This window comes from Panthera tigris, chromosome F3, assembly GCF_018350195.1.
Source record: "Panthera tigris isolate Pti1 chromosome F3, P.tigris_Pti1_mat1.1, whole genome shotgun sequence".
NCBI classification, from domain to species: domain Eukaryota; kingdom Metazoa; phylum Chordata; class Mammalia; order Carnivora; family Felidae; genus Panthera; species Panthera tigris.
The window spans coordinates 13338750-13362685 of record NC_056678.1 but is presented as its reverse complement, the minus strand read 5'-3'; the positions used below and the strand labels follow the sequence as shown (position 1 = coordinate 13362685).

The 23936-nt window shown below is 39.6% G+C and overlaps 1 protein-coding gene and 1 long non-coding RNA gene across 3 annotated transcripts; one reads left to right on the top strand and one right to left on the bottom strand.

Annotated features, from left to right (window-relative positions):
* Positions 1 to 212: 212 nt before the first annotated feature.
* LOC122235875 lies at positions 213 to 6779 on the top strand. The gene is made up of 2 exons (XR_006213973.1): positions 213 to 273; positions 6657 to 6779. It is a non-coding gene; the product is annotated as an uncharacterized LOC122235875 (long non-coding RNA).
* Positions 3577 to 23722, bottom strand: GORAB (golgin, RAB6 interacting). 2 transcript variants are annotated; one of them, XM_042976283.1, is made up of 5 exons: positions 23403 to 23722; positions 17494 to 17851; positions 14980 to 15081; positions 12697 to 12837; positions 3577 to 5386 (listed from the first exon to the last, which is right to left on the bottom strand). In XM_042976283.1, exons 1-5 carry the CDS (start codon positions 23461 to 23463, stop codon positions 4930 to 4932), a joined length of 1119 nt encoding a protein of 372 aa, XP_042832217.1. In that variant the 5' UTR covers positions 23464 to 23722; the 3' UTR covers positions 3577 to 4929. The 2 variants fall into 2 exon arrangements, with proteins under 2 accessions (XP_042832217.1, XP_042832218.1); XM_042976284.1 differs by lacking the exon at positions 23403 to 23722 and having other exon boundaries at positions 17490 to 17582.
* Positions 23723 to 23936: the final 214 nt, after the last annotated feature.

Here is a 23936-nt window from a genome sequence, read left to right as displayed (position 1 = left end):
AACTGCCTCGATTTGCTCTTCAGGGCATCTGTCAGTTTGGAAAATTTTCACCCCACTACGGCTAGTGGGTATCTGGATTCTCCTGGGTAGAGCCCGGCCTCTACCACAGCTTAGGGTGCAGTTGGCCACTGGCTCCAGAATTCTCGCTGTCTTCCACCAGCAGCACGGCAGTAAGGGAAGGGAAAGCTCAGGCTAGAAGACCAGAGATGTTTCTGGACCTGTGTGACACTGGGGCCGCGTCTATTGGTAGTTTCTGAGGGAAATGCACATGAGGTAAATAAGCCAAGATATTGATAATTACTCAGTGTGACTGCTTCGGCCATTTGTCAGTTATTAAGGCCAGGTCTAGGCAACTGCCATTATAATTATACCAGACTGCAGTTCCATGGATATGCCTGTGGCCTTTCAAGTTTGTGACTTAATTGCCTGGTTTGTGTTTGGCTAAGAAAATGAGAAGGTGGATAATTCTGTGGGGTCTTCAAGTAAGTGAAGGCTCTGGTGCACACGCAGAACTTCAAGACGGATGCTGGACACAACTAACGGCCACGTGTACTATGCACGTGCAAGTCTAACCCAACGACTGAAATAACAGCTCATGAGATGACTCTTCTAACTCTTATTATTCATTTCCTTCTTCTCCCTCGACCCTCCCAGTGGGATGCTATACATCGCAGGGTTATTATTTCACTCATCGTTATGAACCTTGGGCCTAGTGACTTATCCCTTGAGGCATGCTATAATCACTGAGAAATGTGCTCCCTGTCACGTCTTATTGCTTAATTATGGCTCTATTTTAGGCTCCTAGAGTCATTTGGCTTGGAAAGACCCCTCTTATATGTGATCTCGGAACACGCGTCCATGTGGAGTTACCCTTGAGTCCACACGAGGCTGTTCTATCGCCACCTTATTCTGGCTTGGGTAGGGATTATTGCCCCTTGATTCAGCAAGCCCTTGAGTTACTGTCATGAGTGTTTACATTCACGCTACTGTCCCAAGACGCTATCAACCCTTTGTCAGAAAGGCGTGTAAAGTTACTTTTTCTAACACCTGGGATTTTCTTGTACTGGTAAGTCCTAGCAGCCCCCTCTTTGAAATCAGTAACATGCAAAAACCTCTTTTTCTAATACTCTTGTTGTGGTGGTGACAATTTTTTTTAACTCAGAATCTGTACATGTTGTTTAACACAGGCTTTTTGTTGTCTTAGTTGTGCGTCACTCCTCACTGCTAAAGGCAAGCTGAAAGATACGGCAGGTCCTAGATACATTCACAGATTGCGAGACAACCGGATGGAATATTTAAAATGAGGAATGTTCTAAAAATTGTGGACTTCTGGAGCGTGCATCCCTGTTGTGTTCCAACCACTCATTTTGTCCCCCTTCAAGAAGACATGATGTTTTGTTATCAGCCTTTGAATGTAAATCCGGGTCCTTCAAGTAGACTACACGAGCTTGAGGACAAAAGGCACAGATCACACACCTCTCACACAGCTCTGTCCATACATGTAGCTACATGCAGTTGTTTGATCAACTGCATGAAGAGATAATGTTGCATTTTCAAGACAGCTGTTTGGGATTAGGAGCTTGCAAAAGTAGCCTGACATGAAGGTAAAGGCAGACTGGAGAATAGTGTCCTGCTTCATTCCTCCAGAGAGCAGTTCAAGTCAGGCCTGGGGTAGATCTATGTTGAGAGAGGGTATAATTACCCTGGGTCCAGAGTGGCCCCAGGTCTTGTCTGGCAGACTGAGTTATATCTATCAGGGTCTTTTAAAATGCTGACTTGGCTTCTTAGAAATACAAAACCCAAAACATCATTTATAAAGGTCACTGGGAATGGCCTGGGTCAGAATAACTTGAGTCCACTTTGTGCCAGTGTCTTCGAAGAGGAAGTTGCTGAATACTTACATAAAGCTCTTTGAGAGTACTATGTTGCTAAATCCAAACAAAGAATGAGCAAGGTTTATAGCTGAGTTTTTACTCTATAATTCAAATGCCAATCCAGCAATAAAATACGTTCTAGAAATTCCAATCAGAGATTTCTATCATCTGACTTGGAAACCAGCTGTGCTCTCAGTGACTATAAAGATTTACCACCTGCAATTGCTGTAATTCAGTAGAATTATGCAGAGGTTTGAAAAGCGAGAAAAACTCTTGCTATATTTTAAATGCAAGGAGAACTGTGCTTTAAGACATTCTGCTTCTCTGAAGCCTATAAGAATTTAAAAGAAAGCAGTGGGGCATCAAGGCGTACGAACACTTAAATTTGGGAATTCAAGTTTACCCTTTTGAGTGTAATTTTTAAAGATGATGAGTAAAAAGTACCACCGTTGGTTGGCTATCTTTTAAACAGAACAAGCGACAGAACCCCAAGTAGTTAACTCCTAAATTGCGTATCACATCGAGAGCCCCGGTAAGCTTACGCTTGAACTGTTTGAGAAGTAGGAGCAAGAGAAGAAGAGTTTGACCAGGGAGGGACAGCTAGACAAAGCGCTCCAATAAACTCAGGGCTGTAATTTTGAACCAATAATTTCCTTCGCAGAAAGTAACAATTATTTGTGGATTTGTGAATCCATATATCAAAAGTCTTTTGAATGTGTTTTATGATTTTAAAAGATATCAGGGCTATCCTACTAAAGCCGGTGCATATGGTCCTCATACCAGTGAGCCCCCACTTCTCTTGCTCGAACTCCTCTCACACATGGGATACAGCTGCCTTGTACAAAACTGATGCAATATAACTTTGTCGCTTATATCATCACCTGAGCACTCGGATACCACCCTGGGAAAGCCGAGCAAGGCAAGTTTTTCAAAATAATGGTATCAGCGGACCTTTTATAGACATATTTGAAAGCATTTCGCAAGCACGAACACAATCCCTGAATGGGTTATTAAGCAACATTTTCAAGTGGAGGGATGCAGTGAACTTTATGGCCTGATGCATATAAGAGATACACCAAGAGTTTTAGAATGGCAACGTTACTAGCACTTGAGTTAAGAGAAGCCAGTTGGCCAACATGCCGTAAGTGAAATCTCAGGCTCTCAAATTCCTCTTCCGTAAAGCGAGAGAATTAAATCAGATGACCTGTGAGGTCCCTTCGAATTCATTTATTTCATGGTTCTCCTTTTTCTGTATACCTTATAAATACTTCGACAGAGAATTAGATTGCGGCTACCTGTATGAAGCGAGTGTTACAGAACCTCATTAATGATGAACTGTCCTTAACAGAGGCTTATATAAAAGTAGATGGCTGTATCTACCACATAGAGATATGGAATACATGACCGCCATGTAACACTTCAGGATACATACTAAATTGTTGGAAACATTAAAAAAAATTTTTTTTAACGTTTATTAATTTTTGAGAGATAGAGCATGAGTGGGGTAGGGGCAGAGAGACAGGGAGACACAGAATCTGAAGCAGGCTCCAGGCTCCGAGCTGTCAGCACAGAGCCAGATGTGGGTCTTGAACTCATGGACTGCGAGATCATGACTTGAGCTAAAGCCAGATGCTTAACTGACTGAGCCACCCAGGCAGCCTTGAACATTTTTAAGAGTAAACAGAAGACCACGTTATGGGTGTATCAGACTTGTTTATTCCTTAGAAAAATAAGAGTATTGGACAATGATGCTTTTAGTTTTTATGAAAGTCATTCATAAATAAAAACACAACTATCTATGTAAATGCTTCTGTTCAGAGAAGTCAGCACTGGAAGGCTATAATTTCAACCCAAATTACAGAACATAAAAATACACCGCTCATCCACATGAATAACCTCAAATTCATTTAAAAATAGGATGTCCCCAACTTTTTCGACAGTATTATAAATACAATATTACATTTGTCTTTATTCTCTTTTATAATAGGTTTTTTTCAAGACTTTAGTATTTGCACTTTTGGAATTCCTGATAAATAGATCATAATTTACTGTGAAATTCACAGATTTTGTGACAAAACAACAGTATTTATTTATATATTCACATATAGCACAATGTGGTGGTCAAGTATTAGTGAAGTGATAGTAATTAACAGACTATTAAAATCACCATTTGGACAATTTAAATGCTTTATGACAGGATAATTTATATCCAACGTATATAACACATATTTACAGACAACTTTAGAAAGAAAATACATCAATTTTTTTTGATAATCAATAGTAATAGATTTTCTGTATTATTTTAGCCTCACTACAGAAACGTTTTCATTGTCTAAATTTAATCAATGTGCTGATTAAAGAAAAGACAATACATTAACAGTAAAATTACGCATGCTAATGGTGTATTTGTTTGTGTTTGTGTGTGTGTGTGTGTGTGTGTGTGTGTGTGTGTGTGTGTGTGTAGCAACTAATCAAAACTCAGGTTGTAAGTTAAAGCCATTTAACAGGCAAACTGAAGACGAAAATGTTACTGAAGCTGTCTGGTTCCTTCTGTTAAACTGCAGCTTCCAAGTTGGGTTTTGCAGCTCGACCACGATCCAACAGACAATTCAATATGCTACTTCTGTTAGTTTTTTCTCCTTCTGTCTCTTTCACATGCTAATTTTTATGTCTTTATGGACTACATAAAACAGGTATCTCATCGTCAACACCTCTCCTAGGAAAAGTCACAGGAGTCTGATTAGGTGTCGAGTATCACTTTCCATCTTACTCTTCTAGATTTACCTGGTGCAACACACTCTCAATCGTGTAGCGTCTCTTCCGTCTGTTTAGGCGGTTTGTTTCCACCTGGTATTAAGAGTGCACCAGGAGGACCTGGCCCTGGATCAAGGTGAACGTGTGCCTATAGATCAAATAATCATAATGCGAGGGTTCGGAATGTCAAACATGTTCTACTGAAACTAACCACGGATTCAAAGTTAACACCGTTTTATCAGAGCTCACGGCATAATCCACAACAGACGTTTACCAGCCGCAAGGTACAAACTCTGGCACTTCATGTGGTCAGAGCGGCTGAAATGTCCTTTACAGTAATTTTAACTTCTTGACTTTGGTCTGCATTCAGAAGGGGATTGCTACTGGAATTTTCACACCGTTCATCTACCTTTTGAGAAGCGGCCGGGTCTCGATGATTTCTGCTCTCTTTGGCAAATCCTAAAGTCACACTCTCCCCAGAAGGCTGAGGTGGCCTCTCCAGATGAACCATCTGTCTCCCTGCTTCGGCTTCTTGTTCGCGCAGCAATCTCTCCACCTCCACCTCAAGCTCCAGGGTCTCCTCATCAGCTTGTACATCCAGTTGTTGCATCAAGTCCTCCAACTTCTTGGCCTTGCGGAGCTCATTTTGCTGTATGATGGTACAGAGGTGTTCAGTGAGTTGCTCTTTGATCTCAGTCTTGCGCTGTAGCTCCAGCTTTGCCGTCACGTACTCCGCTTCCGCCCTGTCAAAGCGCTTCCTGTGGGGACAGGTACACAGATTGGTCCATTGGTTTTCCACTAAAGAAGATATTCAAAGGAGGTTCTAGAAACAATAATTAAGCTCCAGAATTGGAAAGACGTAATGAAGATATGGATAGTGATACTTTGTGAACACTTGTCCTACATGCTAGACAAGCCAGGCTGTCGCTGCTGAAACTTCCACAACATCCACACTTGGACCCTCCCAACGTAAGCACGTTCTTCTGCACTCATGTCCTCTTTCCGAAGCTGTGCTTGAAGGTTAACTCAGTGCAAACCAGCTCCAGTGGGGCTCCAGCGAGAGCCCTGATGGGACAGTGCTTGTCGATTTCTGTCGCACAAACACTACCACCACCGGGGCCAATTTCAGGCTGCCCATGTGGCGCAGCTGAACGCAGAACTGGGAAGAGATACGCGACGTTGGCCCTGGTGAACTGGTGCAGCCTGGCTCCAGCACACAGCTGGTTAAAATGTAGGAGAGGTAAAAAGTAAGAGAAGTGAAAAGCAGAAAATCTGTACCTCTTGATCAATGGGTTAGAAAAGGAAGAAATATTTTGGTGGAGAAGGATATGGACGGTGGGTCCAAGGCGAATGTAAATGATACTAGGTGAGGCAAGAAGCAAGCGTCGAGTAAGAACAGAAAAACTTCAGGCCGGGTTTAGGAAAGGTTTCTCAGTCCTGGCACTGACCCCTTGGACCATATCACTCTGTCGTGGGGGAGCTGTCCTGTACATTGTAGGATGCAGAGCAGCATCGCTGGCTTTCTCCCACAAGCTGGTAGCACCCACTACTTGTAAGAGCCAAGAATGTCTCCAGATGTTACCAAATGTCTCCCAAGGGGCAAAACTGCCCCCGGTTGAGAATCCCTGCGTTAAGTTGTTCTCTCCACTTTGCAACAGACTGTTAGACTTTGATTAGGGTATCTTATCTATTTACATAAAAACTCTGCAGATACGCAATGCCTGTCTTAGAAGTAAGGTAATTCTGGGGCGTGTGGGTGGCTCAGTCAGTTAGTGGCCGACTCTTGATTTCAGCTCAGATCACAGTCTCAGGGTTTGTGAGTCTGAGCTCCACGTTGGGCTCTGCGCTGACAGTGTGGAACCTGCTTGGGGTTCTCTCTCCCTCCCTCTCTCTCTGGCCCTCCCCTGTTCACTCTCTCTCTGTGATCTCTCTTATTTTGTACTAGCTTGACACAAAAAGAACAATTATCATACATTGGTTCACGGTCTTTGGCCTTTTCCACACAAATTGTTTGTTTTGTTTCATCAGGAAAAGAGACTGGCCCACATTTATCAGTGAATTATAAAAGCCACTAACAGTTGTGAGAGCCTTGCTGCCTTGCTGTTATGATTGCCCACATCAACTCAAAGAGAGAAGTAACTTCTGGTGCTACAGTTACAGCAACACAAAAACAGGTACAGCTCCTGACGCAAGATTCTGTCTTGAAATGTGATGAAAAAACTGAAAGGCTTTGATTTGAGAAAACCCAGCGTTCAAAACCTGCCTTTGCCATTTACTATGTACGTACCTGTTCTGGTCAAGGCCTTTTTTGGATGGAAAGGACAGACACCCAGTCAAGCTAGCTCAGGTGAAAAGTGGGTTTTACTGTAGGATACACGAGGCAATCTCCCAGGCAGGTCATCAGAATCAAAAGCTATTCTCTTTAATTCTCTCATTTTGGCTTTCCAATCACACAGCCCAATATGGCCACCAGCTGTGGCTCCACATCAAATTCACTCCAATTTCTCAGAGCTCCACTTCCAGGAGGAGGACTTGGCTTGGCTTGGCTTACCTTGGCTAGTTATCAGTTTAAACAGAGCTCTTAGTGTCCAGCCATGCCACGAAACCCTATTTAGTCTATGGATTAAATGTTCTGGAGTTGGCAGCCCATCTTTGTTCTAATCAGGTATGCCCCAGGGTCAGCTTCCGGAATACAAAACACAGACAGGTTTCGAAGGAAGAGGCTGGAGAATACGTGTGCAATGTCTGAAAATTCCAGTATGGTGACCCTCGACAGTATATTCAACTGAATTTTGGCTTATTTGTACAATGGTGATACTAATAGGAGTAGAGTATAGGACACTTCATAGGAGTGTTAAGGATTAAACCGGATAAACAAGGGCCAGTGCCTGGTAGGCACTCAAGAAACAGAACGTCTTCAGAGCACCAGAATTGAAATGCATTGTTCGTGTATCATTATAAACATGTACTGTATCTAAAATTAAAATTAGGCAAAGTTCAAGGACCTGGTGTTTATACTTGAAAACTCTTATTTACATCATGGTCATTTATCGTATTTCATTTTTTTTACTGTCATCTAGTAAATATAAGAATGACAAAACTAGCTGTTTTTCAATTACCCTCTATGTTAAAAGAACTATTCTAAAGGAGCTCTGCTGGACATGTGAATCCCTGCTTTCCATACTTTATAACATATCCTATTTAAGAATGTTCTTCCATCAAGCTTAAGAGCTCTGACAACATTCTCTACAGGTATATGAATACCTTGTCCCCTACCCCGACTCAAACCTCCTTTCTGTGGCCTGTGGTCTCCCTCAGCCAGCCAAAGTCAGTTGGTAAAGATTTACTGGCCGGGCTCATGAATGCTGAATTGAAATTAAAATTCGCAAATAGGTCCCTAGGTTTCCATTGATCTTTCACCCTGGATAAATCACTGAAGATTTTGCATTTTGTTTATTTATTTAAAGTTCTTCTGGCCAGAAACATGCATATATATTCTTGTACAGAGTGATTTATGTTTAAAATATTGATTAATTTCACAAACTGCTCTATGAGCCTGAGGGTCAGGTGGATAATACCAAATCAGAATATGATGACATGTTTTGGGACAGAATAATAAGAGCATTATACATAACACAGGAAGACAAATTGAACTGGAAATGTATTCACAGAATTACTTTGTTATTTTAAACAGACACTGAGTGATTTAATGAATGTTATTTAAAGAATTCTAGAAACTGTCTCTTGGGTTGGGGATCCTGAAATTTTTTAAGAGTTCAATGATTAACCCTCAGCATTCCCTTAGGTTCCACCAATCTACTTTTAGTTTTCGGTTCCTTTTCTGAGTTCTACCTCTTTGTAAGTATCAACATATAAAGGTTTTTATCCTTTCTTAGATGTCTTCCAGAGAACAAACAGAAAAACTACTAGTATTTTAAAGGATAGACTAAAACTACATTTTGCAATTACTATATGTGCCCATTGGACCCTCTTATAAATCTGAGATACATTACGGGATTGTTGAGATAGCATTTTTCCTGTATCTTGAAACATTTTGCCATTTTATCACCCCGGGCATTATTTCTTCATTACTCATCAATTATTCTCGTTTCTGCAGAAAAAAGATTAATAAGAAAACAGAGAATGATGGAATAACCTAAAGGATGATGCCACAGTGAAATAAATCATCACTGTTTACAGTAAAATAAATCACTGTTTAGCCTTACTGTGTTATCCGAAGTATTACATCATCTTTAACTTTTTTTTTAATGTTTGTTTTTGAGAGAGAGAGGACAGAGACACAGAATCCGAAGCAGGTTCCAGGCTCCAAGCTGTCAGCACAAAGCCCAGATGCAGGGCTCGAACCATGCAAGAACTGTGAGATCATGACCTGAGCCTAAGTCAGATGCTTAACTGAGCCACCTTGGTGGCCCCTATGTCACCTTTTAAAAAGGTATAAAAAAGGACTAGAAACACGATATTTGTAATCTGTTCTCAGCTTTCATTGAACACACTTCAGAATTAGTTTTTCTAGCCACAGTGGCAAAATAAAGTTGACAGATGAAGATATTTTGCAGCTATTAGACAAATCAAAAGACGAATGTTGTGGTAGGCTAAAAAATGACCACCCAGAGATATTCACCTCCTAATCCCCAGAACCTGTGAATATTACCTTACAGGGCAAAAGGTGTGATTAAGTTAAAGATTTTGAAAAGAGTTTATTCTGAATTATCCAGTGGGACCCTAAATACAGTCGCATGTGTCCTTTTAAGAAAGAGGCAGAGGGGGGCACCTGGGTAGCTCAGTTGGTTAAGCATCCAACTTCAGCTCCAGTCATGATCTCACAGTCTGTGGGTTCAAATCCTGCATCGGGCTCTGTGCTGACAGCTCAGAGCATGGAGCCTGCTTCAGATTCGGTGTCCTCCCCCCTCTACCCCTCCCCCGCTCACGCTCTGTCCCTCTCTCTCTCTCTCAAAACTGAATAAATATTAAAACAAAAAGAGGCAGAGGAAGTTTTGAGAGAAGAGGAGGAAGCAATGTGACTACGGAGGCACAGAAGGTAGCGGTGCAGCCACAAGCCAAGGAGTGCCTGCAGCCACCAGAAGCTGGAAGAGGCAAGGAATGGATTCTTCCCTCAAGTCTCTGAAGGAAGACTGACGCTGCCAACACCTGGATTTCAAACCTCCAGCTTCCAGAAATGTAAGAGAATGCATTTCTGTTGTTTTAAGCCACACAGTTTGTAGTAACTTGTTATGTCAACCCTAGGAAACAATACAAGGCAGAAACAGACAACCTAGGTTCTAGATAGTGAAACTGATCACATGCGTGAAATCTCAAGAGTATGAGACTTCAGAAAACACATCCTATGTGAATTTTCTCAAATTCAGAACCAATGAATGAAAAATATGTATCTAAGGACAAAAAGGCAAGGTTACTCTCATAGAGTTAATAATTTCAACAGAACAAACTTGATCACACAGTATTTTACAAGTACCTGTACCATCTTATGTTGTGAAAGGATGTAACTGTTCTTTCAACTTGTAATGTTGGGGGCCAAACATTACTTGAAAAAAAGAGGACTGCTGTGCTTATATTCTTATTAAACTTTTTAATGAAGTTGTTTTCCACAATCATTATTTTTACTTTTGTAAATTAGACATAAAATGACTGCACACATTTATGTACATGTGTGCATATGTATATGAGCGTGTATGTGTCTATGTTAACAGGAGTGTCTATTAAACACAGATGGCAAACAGTGCTCCTAGTTCTTCCTGGTACACTAGGGGTCAAAGAGATACTCTACACACATCCACTCTTGTTTTACAAGCTGGTCTATGCAGCATACAGCATCCTTGAAGTCACAGGTATGAATAGTGGCAATAACTCTCAGTTTGGCTCCCAGAAGCTCTGGTCTCCTTGGAGGGGTCTACCCTAATGCTGTTCTACGGAAGCCGATTTTAAAGCAAATTCTGGCCTATTCTGTATCCAAGAACCTTTTGTGGACACAGCACTGTACCAGGTACTATAAAACTACAATATAATTTTTATTAAAAAAAAAAAGAAGTCAAGGAGTCAAGGAAATCTCCCACAGAGATGGACTGTCGTGGGGACTGGCTACCAGTAGAAATCTAAATCACAATACTGTTATCACCAATCTCTAATCTCTCAATAACCGCAGATGTAAATTTAGAAAACATCTTAATCTTATGCACGAACAAGGTATGATGCCGGTCCCAGTCACAACTGTCTATGGCTTCTCTGTGACTTACCTCAAGAGTTTAGGATTTTAAAAATAGCCTCACACATCAAATATGGATATTCACATACAACTATGCCAATATCAGTACCATGAGAAATTGCCATCTTTAGTTTAAGAAATATAAAAATTTATGTCAAATTTTTTTCCTACAGAAACTAAAGTTTCATTAAGCACATTTTATATGATTGGATGTTTTCTTTTTTAACCAGTAAACCCACTTTCTTTGTGGTTCTCTGAAGAATAAAACTATGACATTTCTTATATAATGTTCAATATACAAATGTATCCTTCTCCAGTCTCCTCCAGGACAGAATTAAAACATAATCAAATGATTTTCGGTTGAGGTATCTAGAACAATCTGAATTATTCATATTAAGGTCTACAAAGGCCTAAGAATGTTCCTCTGGTAAACTTAAGTTACAGAGAATAACATATGCTAAAAACTAGGCTGAGTTTAATCTTAATAAAATCTTGGTTACCTCCTTAATGTCCTTATTAATAGAAATAGGAACCTCCAGTTATCAGCTACTGATGGCATTAATTTAAGCAGTTAATTAATAAAGGCAGCCCATTAAGTCTAATAGCATGTGGTCAAACAACAATTACAAAAATCACAAGGACACCACAAACCTCTTTCTTAATAAACGGTGAATTGAAAACACAATCAAGCATTTCCGCTTTATTAAACTGTTCTATAAACATTCTGCTGCTGTGGTTTACCCTGGACTAATGAGGCATTCGGATGGATTTCTAGTGTTACAGAGAAAGATGCAAAACTGAGTCATTAACACAGCATTCCCTTGTGAGAAAAGACAAACTGGGATGATTAAAGCAATGCGGGAAGGACTGAAAACCCTGAAATTGGACTTAATTTTTTGCCCTTTTATCTGCTTGCAAGGTTCATGTAATTCTTTACATGTGTTCATGCATTTTTAAAATATTCCATGATGATTTTTTTTCTCTAAAATGCCAATGACTGAAACCAAGGAAACACATGATAGCTAACTATTATAGGCAGAATACAATTGAAAAAAAAAAAAAAAAAAGGAAAAACTTCAAGCTTTCAAGACAGAGTGGTATTTTCTTTAAAATACTTGTAGCCTTGGGGCGCCTGGGTGGCGCAGTCGGTTAAGCGTCCGACTTCAGCCAGGTCACGATCTCGCGGTCCGTGAGTTCGAGCCCCGCGTCAGGCTCTGGGCTGATGGCTCGGAGCCTGGAGCCTGTTTCCGATTCTGTGTCTCCCTCTCTCTCTGCCCCTCCCCCGTTCATGCTCTGTCTCGCTCTGTCCCAAAAATAAATAAAAAACGTTGAAAAAAAAAAATTTTTAAATAAAAAAAAATAAATAAAATACTTGTAGCCTTTCAAAAAAAAAAAGCTGGATCTTCTTTCTTTGGTGAAAATTGACATGAGAACTAGGCTCATCTCTAAGGACCATCTCAGATCATCAAAATTTCTTAACAGAAAGAGTATAGACTTGGTGTTAAAATAGCAGAATTTGGGGGCAAGTCATTAAGACTCTTAGAGTCCCAAGCATTATACAGATGATTGATGGTTTAGCAAAAAAGACTAAAACGTAAGTAAATAATGCAAGAAATGCGCTAACAAGAACAAGAGTAGGCCAGAGTGAAGGAAGACTTCAATAAGAAGAGGCACTGGATTTAGTACAAAACAGGAATAAACAGAGCACCTGATGGCCTGATGGGACCGTTATGAGGCTTAAGTGATGACACAGATGAAAGCCCTTGGCCCAGCCAGCAGTAAATACTTCCAAAATTTCACTCCTGATTCAGAGTTCTCTCAACTCACCGAGCGTATGAATACTCAAGGCTGGCTTGATCAATCCGGTTCCTGAGGATCCCAATGTCAGCTGACACCATGTCATCTAAAGCCTGTAACTCCTTTTGGATCCGCTTTAGTTTCAGGGTCTCTGCTTGAGTTCTTTTAGATCTAGAAAAATGAATAGAAAAATAAAAACATTTTAAAATCACGTATCCATACGCAAGAGAAGTGAAAAAAGCAACCAACTATATATATGATACTATATATACGATAGGATTATAATGTATAATTTTTAAAAATCAGAAAAAAACCACAAATCAAAATATAATAAACACTGGTAAAATTTTGGTATATCTCTAAGACTGCATTTGTGCTATTTTCCCTTATTCTAAGCTTTCTATTAGTATATTACATTTTCATACACAAAGAGTAAGATTTTTCAAAATACCAATAGTTCACTTATAGTTCTATATTCATTCCACGAGGATGAGAATAAGCACTAAAAGAACGTTATCTATATTCTCTTTACACAGAACATCTAAAAAAACTTTCCACATTTCTAGCCTTAAATTCTTGCTCAGGCCACTTTCATTTGTCCGACACTTAGTGGACAGAAAGAATGGACCCTTACATTAAACACCATTTCTTCATGTCTATTCGGTCTGAACATTCCTAGGACTCATTCCCCCAAACTTTTATTGCTTTGATTCCTGTGTTTTAGGCAAGACTACAGCTTAAAAGCACATCTAAGCTCAGTCCTCTCAGCACCCCAAACACAGTACACACTGAAGAACAGAATACACAGATACAAAAGCCTTTAATCTGAGTTCACTCACTTCAGAATTTCACACCCATTCTCACAGGAGAATAAAACTCCCACAGAAAACCGCTATCTTAAAACTTATATTCTCCTGATTTTTACTCCATTATGCATTTCCCCTTGTTTTCTGCCCACAGAATTAACAGTATGATTCTTTTACTTCAAGGACTTCACTGGTGCATTTATCACTAATCTAACCATGGTGTGTTTTCTCACATTTCAGCCTGTATCACTATTTCGTCTTAAACCAAAAGCACATCAAGAACAAGTGCTGAGCCTATAAATCCTTTTATAAAATCCCTAGTGAACAGCCTCTCCAACCACTTCTAAACTGAAGACTACTGAAGTGATTTTCAAAAATCACTTTTCACTTTGAATAATCATGGTTTTTTCTTGAAACCTAAGTTCAGTAAGTTGCACATTTCCTGTTTCATGCAAATCAAGTGGGACCAGCTGGAGGGGGGAGAAATCATTTTCAAATACATATATCCTTTTGACAGATAAAATTCTCCATTACTCTTCTACCTACCTGCCTTTCTCTCTAGCCTTGTCCCTTCCCCTCCCCCTGATACACACGGCAGTTTCAATACATAATAGTTTTGCCAGGCTTTTCTGGAGATCTAAGAAGAAAATGCCAAGAAAACTTGCTTGCATTTAATTCTCACTATTCTCAATCATTGCTTCACTGACGAAGTTTGGGTGGGTTCCTAAGGCACACTGGAAAGCACAAACTAAAAGGGCAGAAAGAGTGGGTGAGGGGTGGAAAGTGGCTCAAAAGGGAACATTGCTGCTGGAGGCCATCATGATGCAGTGAAGGAAAAGGAACTGCTGACAAACCGACACCAGGAGGGACAGAAAAATCAAATCGCACACAGTATGGCAGAGTACTCATAATGGTGACCCCGAGTCATCGATGAAAAGTTAAATTATACCGTGTATCAGTGGGGGCAGGGTAAATTCTTTAAGAAAAATGTCCACAGAAAACACAACTAAAACTTCTGGAGTGGAAGTCATTTATGTGGAATAGTCTTATTCTTCTACATGTCACAGGATTAAGGCCTCCCCATGTCAAAATTAAAACCTGCATTTGTTGCTAATGCACTTACACTGATGGCTATTCACTGCTCCCTTAGAATGTAATTTATTTATACCAAACAAATTTGGTATAATCTATGCTTACAAAGTCCTCCTTAATGAATTAACACTGGAATTTCTGTATCATTTATAAAGGAGAATTATTTTAGTGAGCCTTAAAAGTAATGCTGTAGAGGGGCACCTGGCTGGCTCAGTCGGTAGAGCATGGGACTCCCGACCTCCGGGTTGTGAGCTCAAGTACCACACTGGGCGTAGAACGTACTTTAAAAAAATTTTTTAAAAGAATGTTGTAGAGAAAATATCAACTTATCAGAACAGACAAGGGAAAATAAACATAAAACATGACAGAACTGACTGCAGGTTACAAACAACCTCTCCTAGTTCAGATGCCTCACCTTTCTGCAATAGCTTTAGCCAAAAGAGCTTTCTTACGTTTATTTTTCTCTTCCATAAGCCGTTGTTCTTCTTGGAGGACTTCCCAACGAGATTTTTCTTGCCTAGGGAGCGGAGTATAAAAATGAGTTTCAGAAACCCCATGCCACACCTTACCAGTCTCAGGCCTCTATGTATAAAATTTAATCAACCACATTATGTATATTTTCCTTCAAAAGCCCTCTTAAAAGGAACCCATCTGCAGCCCATTATTTTGTTCTAATAGGAACAAAGATTATCATTTGAAGTCAAGAAGTCTTACATAAATTGGCCCTTTGAAATCCATTATATGTATATAATCTAGGAAGCCACAAACTGGAAGCCAGAGTACTGTGGCATTTATTAGGAGTACAAAGAAAGTTGTGTAAGTTAATTATGTATTATATGCAAAACGGAGAACAAAATTAATTGGCATGTAGCTAATGTCATATCTTTTAGAGTTTTCTATAATGAAAGTCTCTACCATTTAACACCCTCAAGACAATAACCAATGTTTATTTCATTTTTTTTTTTCAATTTGCTCACTTCTTTCCATTCTGAGACATTTTTAAAGAGAGTGAAACACTATGAGCTAAGACTTGAACACTGGACTCCACAATCTGTCCAATTCTGAAAGAAGTATATTAAAATTTCCCAGAAATTTAAGAACTTGATATCAACTCAAAGTAACGACAAAGCTATTTATTCCTATTATTGTCATTTCTTATGGCCACTGTGTCAAAAATCTCTATTCTCAGACCTACTAACCACTTCCAAATTTATCATTCTTTCCCTTCCTAGAGTCTCCATCTTGGTACAGGCACTGGTCCTCTCTCATTTTGACTACTGCAGTAGTCCAGCCCAGCCAGCACCCTCCCCCAAATGGGCTGCAATCCTGACATGTGGGTTTTCTCTAACCATTGTTTTGGTAAGGGCATCTCTCCTCCAGAGGCCTGGGTGATATTCTACTGCATGGGGGAACTCGCTAGGTAGGAATTCTCAGCTTCCACATCCTTCTTCATTTCCCTAATTCTCTACTACTCTCTGGCTTAGCTCTTGCCTCTTTCAGAGAAGGGAGATGTCATCTCTGAGCATTCTCTAGGATACAGCTTTCCTTTCCCCTTCTTGCAACCTCCAATTTCTCCTTTTCAATGACAGTTCCTGAGATTACATGTCTATGAAAATTTTCCCAAGTATCTAAAAAAAAAATTATTTTCCCAAATATCTAAAAAAAAAATTATTTTCCCAACAACGTTCAATCTAAATTATCCAACTCAATTTAAACCCACCCTCCCCTACTTATCTCAGGCCTTTGCTGGTAAACTACACTTAAAGACATTTAAATACATGCACTTGTTTGGGGCGCCTGGGTGGCTCAGTCAGTTAAGCGTCTGACTTAGGCTCAGGTCATGATCTCACAGCTTGTGGTTTCGAGCCCCAAGTCAGGCTCTGTGCTGACAGCTCAGAGCCTGAGCCTGCTTCGGATTCTGTGTCTCCCTCTCTCTCTGCCTCTCCCCTGCTCACACTATCTCTCTCTCTCAAAAAATATATAAACATTAAAAAAATTTTTAAAAAATGCACTTGTTCAATGTTGCTCTCATAATTTACATGGCTTTAGATCTCCTGTAAAAATGACTTCTTGGTTGTAAACCCCTGGTGGGCCAGGAAACACTTTAAACTCATAGTACAGAACCTGGATCAGAGAAATCGTAAGTTACATCGAAATAGAAAGACTCAGAAAATGGAAAACAGAAACAAATGGCAACCTGATAAATCAGGAGGAAACAAATACGAGTGGATATCAAAACAAAAGGTATAGGATAAAAATTCTGAGAAGAATTCATAAGTCCTACATAGAACAGCAATTTCCACAAAACTGTTTCTAAATTCTGGAGGTGGTTTCTAATATAAACACATTAAATAAAGAATAAAAAGAAATCTAATGATGTAGCTGAATTGTTTTATCAGTCCTCTCAATTTCCTACACACTCTTCTTTGACCATCCCTTCCTATCTTTTCATAAACAACCTTTTCCAGGCCAGTGGAGATGGAGTGAAGCTGAAGAAGGGGTTCGATCTGGGATGAGGGGGAGCACTATGCATGTAAGAACTGCTTCTAGTGAGGGTCAAGGGCAGACACTTTGGATCCAGAAAGATTTGTATGTGAACCTCAACTCTGCCATTTATTAAGCTATGTATTTGCTTTGGGAATAAAGCATCTTTTCTGAGTCCAAGAAATCTCATCTGTCAAGTGAAAATAATGAACGTGTATTATAAGGCTGCTATGAAGACTACATGGCATAAAACATATAAAATGCCCAACAGTGACTGGCTTACAACATATTTAGGTGGTAGCTATTCTTCAATAGTTTATTCATGATGTTTCTAGGTTAGAATATGAAAGAGAAAATGTTAAAACTGTATTTCTTCAAAGCCCAGTGGAGGGAAAAAAAAAAGGTAAAATGGAAAAAAGTCTCAGGGATATATAGACTTACTAACAATTCCACTTTCTTTTTTTCCATTTTGCAATCTGGCTTTGGAGGTAGGACCTCAGTGTTTTTGTGACTATCATGGGAATTCTCAAGTCCCGGTTCCCTTGGTTGACCTTCAATCCCCTGTGGTTTTCCATCACCAACAGGAGAAGTGAGTGTAAGAGGATTAGGAGGAACAGGGGAAGAAGAGTGTGGTTTTTGAGTATTAAATCTTGGTTTGGGTGCAGAAAGCAGCTGCTCTGGAGGTACTGAGCTTGATCCATCTTGAAGTCCAAGTTTTTGGCTTTGCTCTTGAAGGGCTTTTTCTCGCTGAAGTTGTTGTCGACTTTTCTTCACAGGGAGACGCCGCTGTGGTTCAAATGGATCTATGTGAAAAAGAGGAGAATTCCTTTGTGTGAGCAACAAATAATTAGAATTTCTCTAAGAAAATAAAGCATTAACATTAATAATAATTCCACAGGGTTTCTCCCCCTTCTCTACCATTAAAACCCAGGGAAAAACAGCCATCTTCCTGTAGTATTTTTGACAGTTCTTCTATAATCATACTCTTAATATTTAACAAAAACTATCCCAACTCAAAACTGAGCTTAAAAGAAGTCCATTTGTCTGTTGAGTTAAGCCTCGGAATAAAAAGCAAGGTTTCTTTTTCAACTTGAATTGATAACTGACTAAGCAATTAATCTGACCAAGCAAAGCAGACAAATGAATTCTCTAATAGGTCTTAAATTTGACTTATGATTCTATTTGCTCTCCTGAAATAAAATGGTGGTTGCAGTTACAAATGGGCTGCACTCTTCTTAAATAACAGATCTTAAGCCAGTTTGATACATAGGTACATGTTATACATAAAGTATAACTGAATGAAGTCTCTTATTTCTAAGAATGCTAGTTAACCCTCAGATGTTAGCTTTCATCTTCCAGAGCAGTGCAAGGTTGTTTCCCCAAAGTTAGCTAGCCATGAGTCAATGTATACAAGCTAGTTTTAACAGCAGCCTGAACAAACCAATAGAGGAAGAGAAAACAGGGAGAATTTTTTTTTACAAAAGCACTATAAAATAAATAATACCCCTATTATACTTCTTGGTTTGTCCAACCAGTGTTAACCTTGTAAGGCAGAGTACTGGAGAATTTGACTCACATTCATACTATATTTAATAAGAACTGTAAATGGTATTGTTTATAAAATGCCTGGGAAGTGAAATTGTGGTAAGTTCTTATTAATTAACTCAAATAGGGCTTTTAAAATTCTGCGTATTGACCCATGAAGCAACACAAGCCTATTATTTAAATCTCCCAAAGGAGAATTAAAAGCTCTGGAGTCATAGTTCTGGCACAGCTTTTGTTCAGCTCAATAATCGTAGACAAGTCAATTAATTATTCCATAACCCAGTTTTTCCAACTGTCAAATGGGTTGAAAATTTACCTGCTCTACTTAACTCATAAAGTTGCTGTAAGGATTAAATGAGACAGGTAAAATATTTTAAAACATAGATGTGCCATCACAAGTAAAATGTTATTACTGTTGACTTTAGCCAGGAACACAAAGTAACCTCCTCTATCTTGAGACAGGAACTTATTCTTGACTACTGATCTTTATGTACACCAAAAGAAAATGCCATTGAGCTTACTTCCTGGTTACACTCACTAGTTGAATTATTCTTTTGCTTTTCACAGAAACTGCACAGGAGATTAAAAATGCTACAATAAAATAATAAACAAAACAGTAAACAAATCAGGCCTGAAACAATAAATAGAAAAACTCCTGGAACTAATAAGCCATTATAGCAAGGTTACAGAATTCAAGATTAATATACAAAAGTCAACTGTTTTCCTATGTACCAGTAATGAACAAGTGGAGTTTAAAATTAAAAACATGATACTATTTGCATTAGCACTTAAAAAAAAAAAAAAAAGGTAATACTTTGGAATGAATCTAAGAAAAGAAAGTACAAGATCTGTGAAGAAAACCACAAACTCTGATAATGAAATCAAAGAAATAAATGGAGAGATATTCTATATTCATGAAAAGAAGATTCAATCCTGTCTTATTTTGCAAATACTGACACAATGATCCTAAAGTTTATATGGAGAGGCCAAAGACTCAGAATAGCTAACACAATATTAAAGAACAAAACTGGAGAACTGGCATTACTTGGCTTCAAGACTTACTATAAAACTACAGTAATCAAGACCGTGGGCATTCGTGAAAGAATAGACAAATAGACCAATGGAACAGAATAGAGACCATAGGAATATTATAAAGCTTTAAAATAGTGTGGTATTGGTGCATAATAGACAAACTGACCAACGGAATAGAACAAAAGAACACAGAAACAGGTTCATACGTGTATGAAGCACTGGTATATGACTAAGATAGCATGGCCTATCAACAGCAAAAGGTGGAATTATTCAATAAATCGACTTGAAAAAAAAAACCCAGCTATATGGAAAAGGTAAAATCAGATCCATACTTCACACCATATAAAAACAAACAAAACATTCTCCAAATGGATTAAGGATTCAAATGTCAAACCAACATTTTAAAACTCTTATTAGAAACACATTGCTTTATACAGTGTTTTGAATCTATATAGCTTATAACAAAAATGATTCTTAAAAATGCTTAATTGAATATAAGGACTAACATCTTATGGAAGGGTACTACTACCTCATGGTAGGGTACTAAGTGAAGACACAGAAAATGTGTACAAATTTGACCATATTAAAATTAAATACTTTGTTCATCAAAAGATTAACGTTAAAAGACAAGTTACAAGCTGGGAGAAGATATTTATCGGAGACCATATTCATAATATACCTGGAAAAGAACTAGTATCAAGAATAAAGAAAGAACTCATGAATATTTTCTTTAGACATTGACAGCATTGTAGTTGCACTGTTTTTCTATTTCCAATTTTTGTATTATGAAATAAATTTATTTTTTATTATAAGTCACACATCAAATACATGTATTTGCTACAGACACACATCCAACCTGTATGGATTATTAAAAAAAAACAGTCACATTTAAAAAAATAAAACATGGCTAGAGTAGACACAACTGCTATTTAAAGATAGGCATGTTATCCTCTCTTTTGGAACACTCAAGATAATTGTATTTATTGCCCTCCAAATCATATTACTTGCTTTTATTAAATGAAACGTAAGTATGAATGACATCTATCATTGACTGATGGAAGCATTTAATTGCCAATGCTCGAGTCTCAACTTTTTTCTCCTCGTGCCATGGTGAACTCCCATATGACAACATGAAAACACAATGACGAGTGACTATGTGGAAGAGTCACCTGCCAGTCTATGTTAGACATGAAGCTATAAAGAAAAATAAATCTTTATTATTTTAAATAATTGATATCTTAGGGCTATTTGTTAACTGCAGCATAACTTGTCTCAACTTGATTTCATTATTACCAATACTTTTAAAATTTCCTACGTATTTGCCCCTTCCTGATCATATTCCCCCTTTCTAGTACTGGGTATTTTGATTTCCTATATTCCCAGAAGAATATACCTGCTTTGTATGATTTTGACCTTCTACAAATGGTATCAGGTTGTATGTATTTTTGTAACTTGTTCTTTTCATGCATTATATTTATGAAATTTATACATGTTAATGTATGTGGGTATAGTTCATATATTCCCACTAGCTTTATACTGGCCCACTGAATGGCTGTATCACAATTTATCCACTTAAAAAAAAATTTTTTTTAACGTGTATTTATTTTTGAGAGAAAGAGAGACAGAGCATGAACAGGGGAGGAGCAGAGAGAGAGGGAGACACAGAATCACAAGTAGTCTCCAGGCTCCGAGCTGTCAGCACAGAGCCCCACAGGGGCTTGAACTCACAAACTGTGAGATCATGACCTGAGCCAAAGTTGGACACTTAACCAACTGGGCCACCCAGGCACCCCTATTCATCCACTTTTATTAATGAACACTTGGTTTGTTCCCAGCTTTTCAGTATTATAAATAAGAATGCAAAGAACATTCTTGATTTTTCCCAATGTGCACATGGGGTTTCTCTAGAGTACGGTCATCCTTATTTTTGCTGGCAACCAACTCTACCTTCATGGATTAATTCTATTTTTAAGGTTGGAGAATAGCTGGAAGGAGTCTTAAAAATGAAAAATCCAACTCCTCTACTTTCACACATGAGAAATCCAAGGCAAAAAAGATTTAGAGGCAGAGCTAGGAGATCTATATGCCAATCACTGTGTCTGGTTATGAGAGTACAAAGATGCTAACGTGTTCTCTTACTCATGGTGGTCATAGACTAGGGGTTGGTGTCTATGCTTTAACATCTCACTACGAAATTATAGGCCTTGAAGCTAAGGTCTTTCCAGCCCCTCTCTCTCCCAAATTGTAAAGATATCTAGAAATGTACTTCCACAAAATGAATCTATTGTTACAATTTAGTCTATATTAAGTCTTCTTTCCCTTGGCAAACTCACCTCTACTAACACATAATGTCTGTGAAATGTTCCCAAGTTCCACCCAACCCCCAGCAGAGTCAAGTTCCTGCTAGCTCTGTTAACAAGCTCTTGTAAACTATCTATTATCACATTGCATTATAGCTTGTCTCCTCAGTAGACTATCAGTTCTCTGAATACAAGGATGATGCCTTGTTCATCTTAGTATGTAGATGTACTTACACAGTATGTACTATGTATGTAGCATGGATGTAGCTTTAGTATGCAAAATACAGAAGCTGATGCCTCTAACTTTGGGTCAGACCCGAAACAGGAATACTTGTACTCTGTACATACGAATATGGGAATGGATGTTCAAAACATAGAGCAAAAAACTGAGATTAAGCTTGATAGTTAATTACACACCGCAGTGTAACTTTTATGATATGGTTTTTAAAGGCCTCTGGACCAGTCAAAACTTCCTCCATCTGTATAATCTACATTGGTCCTGTATTCCTTCTTTACTTCCTTTTCCACTTGTTAGCCTTATTTTTACATCTACGCTAAAGATGCAGACTTACCTGAACAACATCCAATTTGAAAACAAACTCTAACAAAAAGCATGCCAGGGCTTACTGAATTTTCTTCCAAAGTATATACATTATGGTACTAAGAGGGATGTAAACTCACAGAAGGAGTGTGCAGTACCAGGATCACCATACAGAATTTCATGACATTACATTCATAGTTTATATCACCAAGGGTTTCTCACCAAATAACAGTAAACTTCATTCCTTCATTAAAAGAAAACAAAATAGTACAAGTCCGTCCAATAACTACCCTACAAAGCCAGCGGGGGAGGCACCTTGTAGCTTACAACAGTCAATAGGTATAATTTCACATCTAACCTTTCAAAAAGTCTTGGTTTTCTGACTCTCAAGAGTTACAATTTCAAAAGTCATCTGGCAACCAGAAGTGCATGCAAGACTCCAGATGTATTAAGAAAAGCATCGTCGTTTTGCGTTTATTCAGATCCCTGTACTCCCTTGTTCCCAACCATTGTCAACTTATATACATACATTCATCACAATTCGAAGCTCGTGTGTGCCCCTCCCCCTTCTTTTACCCCAACCCCAACCCTCCAGCCGTGGACTTAAGGCAGCAATCTTCCCACAAGAGACGCCGAGGCAGTAGGCTCACTTCCTCTCCCAAGTCCCGTCCCTTTCACGGGAAAAGTCAAATTCCTGAAGTGGATTCCGGAACTTTCTTACCTGAAAGATCCCAGTCCCCTGGACCCGCCCCTCCCGCTGTGACTCCCAAGGCTCCCACCTCTGGAACCCCTCAATGCCCTCCTCCCGTTAGAGCTCCCTCCCCAAACACCAACACTTTACCCTCTTTCCCGCCCCCTACCCCCTCAAAAGCTGCAGCCCCGCCCCTTCCCCTCTAGAGACCCAAGGAGGAAACCTCTGCAGGCACGTCCCGTTACCTTTAGTTTGCTTCAGTCGCCTCAGCTCCTCCTCAGAGAAGCCGGCCCAACCCCGCGCCATCCGCCTCGGCTGCCAGCGCCCCCAGAACGCCCACACCTCAGAGCCCCGACTGCCAACACGACTACCCAGTCACATCCGGGTTCTTCCCGGCCGCGGCGACCGACCAATCAGCGCGTCGAGCTCTGGCTACAAGGCCCCCGTCGCTTGCTGCGGGGGTCCTGCTCCCTTGGAGCTGCCTCCGGCGGTGCCGGACAGCCGGCCTAGGGAAAGCTCGGCCGCTCCGACATTCCTGTCTTCCGAGCCGAGTCTGCTCTCTCTCCCTGTCTCCTGCTCTCGTTCGGTTAATCGCTTCAAGAGATAAGGGAGGGACTGGCGACGCGGATGAGGATGGAGATAAACAGGCAGTTAGGAAGTGGCTACAAGTCGGCGGCGGAAAAGGGCGGACGCACCTGCCTCCGGGGTCCTCGGGGAAGTCACGGGGGCGGTACCCCTTACCCGCTAGGTCTGGCCGGGTGCGAGTCGGGGCTCCTGGG

Excerpts from the sequence above, each read along its gene's own strand:
- GORAB (XM_042976283.1), bottom strand. The coding sequence starts at position 23,463 with ATGGCGCGGGGTTGGGCCGGCTTCTCTGAGGAGGAGCTGAGGCGACTG. Across the intron at positions 12,838-14,979 it reads GCTAAAGCTATTGCAGAAAG|ATCTAAAAGAACTCAAGCAG; the intron begins GTGAGGCATCTG and ends TCATTTTTCTAG. Across the intron at positions 5,387-12,696 it reads CTTGAGTATTCATACGCTCG|GAAGCGCTTTGACAGGGCGG; the intron begins GTGAGTTGAGAG and ends CTGTCCCCACAG.